Raw genomic sequence first — 7,403 nt, 5'->3', positions numbered from 1 at the left:
TATGGAGCATGTGTTCATTTATTCATGGAAATCCACAAATCCACTGACCATTCCCTTTCTAATGAATAATGACAACCAGAAAAATAAACAAAATCCTGCATGGATACGAAATCGCTAGCCTCCTAAGCATGTTTGTGCATGCCTGCCTTGCAGTATTCACCGTAAGGATCTCCTGCTTGTTTCTGTTGGCTAGGTTTATCTCTTCTGTTGGGAATGGGTGGCCATAATTTTCTATCCTGGTGGAGAGGATTTAAGCCAGGAGCCTCCTAAGCATATCTACCTGCCTTAATGAATAGCACCACAGGAAATCATCGTCTGCATTTCTTGCACATTGGCAGTGTGGGAGCATAAAGTATGTACATGTCTCTGGGTTGGCTCTCTCTGCAGCCATTTGACAACAGGACCATCATTGACTGGTGGGGACACGTTTACAGGGATATAATGGGATACATCCATTGTTTTCTTACCATTTATGTGATTTTCTGCCAGCATTCATTGGTATATATTTTTTAAAAATATTAGTTTGCTGAATATCCTGTTTTTTTCCTCCAGAGAATAATACTGTGAGGTGGATCAGGCTAGAACACTGTGGTTGGCCCGGGGCTGCCCAGTGAGTTTCATGGCTTATTGAGAATCTGACTCCAAGGCTACTGAGTCATAGTTCAATAAACCAATCATTATACAGTGCTACCTCTGTCATTTGAGTCTAGATGATGATTTACCAGTACACTGGGAATGGTATACTGGTCCTTCCATAAAGTATGAGTTTATTCTGTTAGCTGTTAGAGAAAGAGGATATGGAATAATGTTAGAATGAAAACAGAAGACAACAATCATGTAGGACAGGGAATGCCTTTATTCACAAGCCCATAACATTTTTGGACGGCTTGGGCCAATGAAATGTTTTGAAATTCAGATCAGTTTTTGTAGGGCAAACAATGTACTGTATCTGAATATACAATGCTACATAGATCAATTGATCATACTAGAACTTGAATCTTGTTAAATAGCTTTAAATTCCCTGTAAGAGCAGCACCATTGTGACATTTTTCTTTAGTATTCCTCTCCTTCCTCCTCACCCTCTCCTTCAACAGAATCTACACCAACTTCCTCATAATCCTTCTCCAGGGCAGCCATGTCTTCCCGAGCCTCGGAGAACTCGCCCTCCTCCATCCCTTCCCCGACGTACCAGTGGACAAAGGCACGCTTGGCATACATCAGGTCAAACTTGTGGTCCAGGCGAGCCCAGGCCTCTGCAATGGCGGTGGTGTTGCTCAGCATACACACGGCACGCTGCACTTTGGCCAGGTCGCCTCCGGGGACCACCGTGGGGGGTTGGTAGTTGATGCCAACCTTGAAACCAGTGGGGCACCAGTCCACAAACTGGATAGTACGCTTGGTCTTGATGGTGGCAATAGCAGCATTGACATCTTTGGGAACGACATCCCCACGGTACAACAGGCAGCAGGCCATGTATTTACCGTGGCGAGGGTCACATTTCACCATCTGGTTGGCCGGCTCAAAGCAAGCGTTGGTGATCTCAGCGACAGAAAGCTGTTCATGGTAAGCTTTCTCAGCCGAGATGACAGGGGCGTAAGTAGCCAGAGGGAAATGGATACGGGGATAGGGCACCAAGTTGGTCTGGAACTCTGTCAGATCTACATTCAGGGCACCATCAAATCGCAGGGAAGCAGTGATGGAGGACACAATCTGACCTATCAGCCTGTTCAAGTTGGTGTAGGTGGGGCGCTCAATGTCAAGGTTCCTGCGGCAGATGTCATAGATGGCCTCGTTGTCTACCATGAAGGCGCAGTCGGAGTGCTCCAGAGTGGTGTGGGTGGTCAGGATGGAGTTGTAGGGCTCGACTACCGCGGTGGAGACTTGGGGGGCTGGGTAGATGGAGAACTCCAGCTTGGACTTCTTGCCATAGTCAACGGAGAGGCGCTCCATCAGCAAGGAAGTAAAACCAGAGCCGGTGCCACCTCCAAAGCTGTGGAAGACCAGAAAGCCCTGCAGACCTGTGCACTGGTCGGCCTGTTGGAATAAATTAGCATTAATTTATATGTTTCAGTTCACAAACCTATACAGTGGACCCTTGACTTACAGAGTTTTTGAGTTACAGACTTCTCTGGCCGCAAAATTTAGTTTTGACTTGCAGACTGAGATTTGACTTACAGACCAGAAAAAAACCAAAATGGAACAAAAACGGCCTGTTACGGGATTAATCGGTTTTCAATGCACTGTAGGTCAATGGAGACTTGACTTACAGACTTTTTGACTTGAGAACCGCCTTCCAATACGGATTAAGTTCTCAAGTCAAGACCCCACTGTAAAACAGGATAGAGCAACCTATAGCTCTCCTGTTGGACTGCAACCCCCATGAAATTTAGCCTAAATTTTGCTTATGATTGGAGGTGAATACAACAACATTTGGAGTGCCACAAGTTGTTATTTCCTGAATTAACCATTATGGGGGAGAGGCCTCTTTATTGCATTTCAAGATCAGCATCTTTTGCTCAAAAAACACACACAGTGTATACATACCAATCAGGAGTTATGTGGGACTTTGCAATCACTCTACACCACATCTGTAACAGTGAATGTATTTTTGCCTTTTTCTGACTAATACAGTAGTCGATAATAAACATTTTATTTTACTATGGAACGTCTCAGTCTGGTAATATTCAATATAGCTACAGTAGTTACTGGTACTTGTTTTCTTGTTCTGCCAATAATTCTTCAGACAAATAATATTTACCAGCTTCCTGATCCTGTCAAGGACCAAGTCAATGATCTCTTTGCCAATGGTGTAGTGGCCCCTGGCATAATTGTTTGCAGCATCTTCCTTGCCGGTGATCAGTTGCTCTGGATGAAAAAGCTGGCGGTAGGTTCCAGTGCGGACTTCATCTGTGGAGAGTTAAAACAAATAACTGGAATTAGGTGATTATATAAAGAATATAAGTGACAACAAGGCAGCAATTCCTTCTGTGTTTTATTGGACAAGACTACATTACTGTCTTCAATCAGCTGGTGTGTATACCTGCTATTCTGATACTTATGTTTAGATGTTTAGGTGGAGCTTGTGAAATGCAAATTTTTTAAATTAAACTGCGGGTTTAACATTCTGTTAGGAGATTTATTATACAGGTTTCTAGGAGTCTGTGCAGAGGGTAAATTGAGGAGGAAAAATGGCATATATATTGCATTGAGCTCATTAGTACAAAGGTACTAATACTCTATTATGAGTAAAACACTTCATAACACGATAATTTCTTGGAGTTCATTAATCTTTAGTCCAGGTTATTGTCCTCCTTGTGTGTTACACTGCAATTCCCATCATTCTCAGGAAACATGCAGGGGGATCTGGAATTTTACTCTGACAGATAAAGAGAACAGAAGGTGAGAGAAAACTGTTTTTCTCCCTTGGGGAATGTTTACACTCACCAATGACTGTTGGTTCTAGATCCACAAAGACAGCCCTGGGGACGTGCTTGCCGGCTCCCGTCTCACTGAAGAAGGTGTTGAAGGAGTCGTCGCCTCCCCCGATGGTCTTGTCACTGGGCATCTGCCCATCGGGTTGGATACCATGTTCAAGGCAGTACAGCTCCCAGCAGGCATTGCCAATCTGGACACCGGCTTGGCCGACGTGGATGGAGATGCACTCACGCTGGAAAGAGGGGTTGGGGAGGAACAGTTGCATTTTATTAACCAGGTTTCAGTTTTAGTGTGTTGTTTTAAAAAACCTTGCTATTTTTGGTTAAAGAAAAAGACTAGAGTGCTACATGCTATGCCGTTACTGCAGTCCTTTTATTTGGTTAAGATAATAAGAATTAAGGTTTTTTAATGTCAGTGCTGGATGTCCACAGGGTGAAAAACACAGATAAACAAGGCTAAGGTTTTTTTTAACTATATGTAACATCTACTAGTTAATTGTTAAAAAAATTATACTAATCAAATTGATATTAAATGGGGGGAAAAACAGAAGTGTGGAAATAACCTAGAAGAGTGAAGTAAGCTCATGTTACTAAGATACTATAATGGCGGCAGCACACCTTTGAGAGTGTGCTGGGGTGCCACACCCACCTATTGTTCCTGAATACTATAAAGATACATTCTGGGCATTCAAATCTCCTTTTGGTCTGGTGCTGAATCGAAGACAAAATATTGTTCACAAATGCCCAGCCTCACAAGACACATCACAGGCCAGGTTTTCTGAGGATCCAAATCTTGTCAACCCTTAACCTCAAGGTTAACCTTTTCCTCCCCGCTTTGAAGGCTAAGTGTTCTCATGTGCAAGTACTTTCATTTTGTGTATTTTTGTTTTTGTTTTATGGAACATGTTGTCAACTGATGAGAAATAGCTCAGTCTAAGGCATCAGGGACACACCCAGTCCAGGCTCATTGAGTATGCTCTAGTAACCACACCCTGACTAATAATTCGACCATTATTTTGCTGAAGATCACACTGCTTGTGTTTGCGATCTGCAATGGATTAACAGAGCTGGGTCTATTTCCAGCATGATCTCATTATGTTGTTTTGCCAGTTTTCCCTCCTCTGACCTCAGCTCGGCTACAGCCAGGCTTGGGAATGAAACAAATCAATGGGGAAGTTGGATGAGAAGACAGTTCTTCTGCATCACTTGCCAAGAAAGAATGGCTGTTAAGTGGTGCAGGGTGTTGGGAGAGAGGCTGTCCCTTGCCCATTCTTTGCACACAAGGGCCAATGCCTTAAACCAAACTAAACAAACACAAACCTCAGAAGAGTTGAAAATAAGAAGACCCCATCCCTTTTTAATGTACTATTTAAAAAGCAGAAGCCTTCCACTCCATAGAGCGCATAAATTAAAGTTAAGTGTCTGGAAAGGCACTTGTTAGAGCAGAAACCAAGACAGTTGGGCTGCAGCATTGTCTCCCCATAATTATTCCGGTCACATCGGCTTGAGGAGCCACCTTCTTTGTCTGCTCTGTCAGCCCTCGCCTTCTGCCTCCTATTCATTGACAGACAAATCTGCTTCAGGGCATGTGGGCTGGAAGCGGGCGGGCGAGGGGGGCGCGAGGGGGGCGGAATCTCCCACTGCAGCCCTACCGGAGAGATACCCACTCGTTCCTCTCCCACCCCCCACGACCTCCTCTCTGCCCAGATTCCTTTCATAACGCTGGTCTTTATGCCGGCTCTCTTGTTGGAGGAGCGAGGCAAGGGCGGGCGTGGCTTCCCCGGCAGCCAAGGCGATCGCAGCCCCCAACCCGGTCACAAGGCATCGGCGGAGCTGAGAAAGTCCTCGCACTGCCTGTGATTTCTTTTAACAGTGGAATATCCCGGGCATGGGAATGAGTGTGTGTGTGTGTGGGGGGGGGGGGTCGCGTGGAGGTTCCTCCCAGGGAGCTGCGTCAAGGAAGCCTCCGCCGCGAGGTGGGACGCAGGGCTTTCGAAAGACCCGTCCCACACTCACTCATCGCGCTACCCTCGCGGGTCTCTGCTAACTTTTATTATGATGATGATTATCCATCCACACACCCTCCCCTCTCTCTGGATGCGTCCGGTCGCCGCAGTCAGCAACCGCACCCCATACAGATACATATAAATATTTTAACAGCACTGCCCCCCAAAGGCTCCCCGGGGTTTCTCACACACTTCTTAAAAGGTGGCAGAAAAAAGGAAGGAAAAAAGAAGCCTGACCCAAATATTGATCTCTTTCTAAATAAGAGGCTTTGGATTTTTAAAAGCAGTGAGACCCCAGGGCAGCCCTCTTCCCTCGGGAGGCAAATCCTCCGGTTTCAATTAGACTTTGCTTCCGAATAAATGTACTTAGGAGAGAATTGCAGATGGCGCTCCCCCCCCCTTCCTCCTCCTCCTCCTCCTCCCAGCTCGGATTAAAGCACCGCTCGCGGCTGGTCCTGCCGCTTCCCGCTGGCATCGCCGCCCTCTCCCTCCGCCCCCCTCCCACCCCCGCTCGGCCCATCCGCAGCTGGGGAAGCTTGGAGGCGGCCGAGGCGGAGGCAGGCGGGCAGGCAGGCAGGCAGGGTTAGGGAGGGAGGGAGTCCGTCAAGCCGCCAACTCGCCTCGCCTCGCCTGCCCCAGCCACAAGCATTGCGTCAGGCTTAGGAAGCGGCTGGGCTGCTCCCGCCGCCGCTTCCCTCCAGGGTGGCGAGAGCCGCTGCTTTTCTAGGACCCCGCTTGGAGGTGGGGGCTGCGGGGGGGGGGGGGTCGCGGCGGCGGCGGCGGCGGCGGCGGCGGCGCCACAGAGGTGCAGCGGAGACAAAGCCTCTTGGGGCGGCGGCAGAGGCGGCGAGGAAGCCGGTGGCTCAGGGACACGCCTGCAGCCCCTGTCGGGGCCGCCCAGGCACGTCGCTTTCCCCACCGAAAGGACCCCCCCTGAGCGGGAACACACGGGGGGGTCGGGGAGGGCGCGCCCTCGGCTTACCATGGCGGCGGCGGCGGCGGCGGCGGCGGGGCTCGCTCGAGGGTCGAGAAATGGAACCGGCGCGAGGACGGTGCTTTCTTACAGCGCGACTCTTAGGAGGTCGATGTAAGAGAACCTGTAGCCCGCCCTCCAACGCGGCTCCCCTATATACAATCCCGTCGCCATGGGGACGGGCGAAGGCTTTTTCGGTTGGTCGAAACACCCCCAATCTGCCCGGAGAAGCCACGAGAGGAGAAAAGTGATTGGTTTAGGGCGCCTAGGATGAGGTAATCCTTCTCTCTCCCCCCCCCCGGCACACCACCAGCGCCGCGCACACCCCTCCGCGCCTCAGCATCCCGAGTCTGCTTCCATCCTCCAGACAAAGAGAGCAAACAGAACAGTTACCCATCCATCATCACCACCACCACCAGCAGCAGCATCTTTGAAGCCCGGGCACTGGCGCTCGCGAGCGCGCAGGGTGTGGGTGTGGGTGCTGGGGTTTGTATAAAGTAGGAGAAAGGAGAGGAGAAACGAACTTGGGAAAAGATGAAAGGGCAATTTTAAAAAAAAATATATATTTTTCCTTCCAGGAGAAATGCCAAAGAATAGGTCAGCCCCGTCCCCGCCCGCCGCACACCCACACCCCGAATTAAATAAAAGTGACAGGGCCGCCTGACTTAAGATTCACATTTCTGCCAAGAGTCCACACCTGACAGCTGAGATGTCGTAATACTTTAGGTTTTTGAAGGGGAAAGAGAGGAAAAGAGCTGAGCGACGGAGGAGGGCTCGTTTTCATGGGGTGAGCAGCGGAGATCCAGCGAAATCGTGGCCCAGCCTAAACTGTGAATGTCGGGCTAACCGGCGGGTGAACTTAAAAAACAAAAAACAAAAAAACCACTGCCGCATCCTGCGCGTCCTGCGCGAACGGCGTGCCCCTTAGCCCGGGATGGGGTTCCTGCCGGCCCCCAAACGTCAGGAGGGAAAAAATCGCGACAGGGGAGG

General features: G+C 49.2%; 1 protein-coding gene across 1 annotated transcript; it reads right to left on the bottom strand.

Annotated features, from left to right (window-relative positions):
- Positions 1-836: 836 nt before the first annotated feature.
- LOC110073662 (tubulin alpha-1A chain) lies at positions 837-6,565 on the bottom strand. Its single transcript, XM_020783100.3, has 4 exons — positions 6,423-6,565; positions 3,445-3,667; positions 2,759-2,907; positions 837-2,034 (listed from the first exon to the last, which is right to left on the bottom strand). Exons 1-4 carry the CDS (start codon positions 6,423-6,425, stop codon positions 1,054-1,056), a joined length of 1,356 nt encoding a protein of 451 aa, XP_020638759.2. The 5' UTR covers positions 6,426-6,565; the 3' UTR covers positions 837-1,053.
- Between the last annotated feature and the right edge of the window lie 838 nt (positions 6,566-7,403).

The sequence above is a fragment of the Pogona vitticeps genome, chromosome 2 (assembly GCF_051106095.1).
Source record: "Pogona vitticeps strain Pit_001003342236 chromosome 2, PviZW2.1, whole genome shotgun sequence".
Classification (NCBI taxonomy): Eukaryota; Metazoa; Chordata; class Lepidosauria; order Squamata; family Agamidae; genus Pogona; species Pogona vitticeps.
The sequence above is the reverse complement of the archived record's forward strand: the minus strand, read 5'-3'. Positions and strand labels throughout refer to the sequence as shown.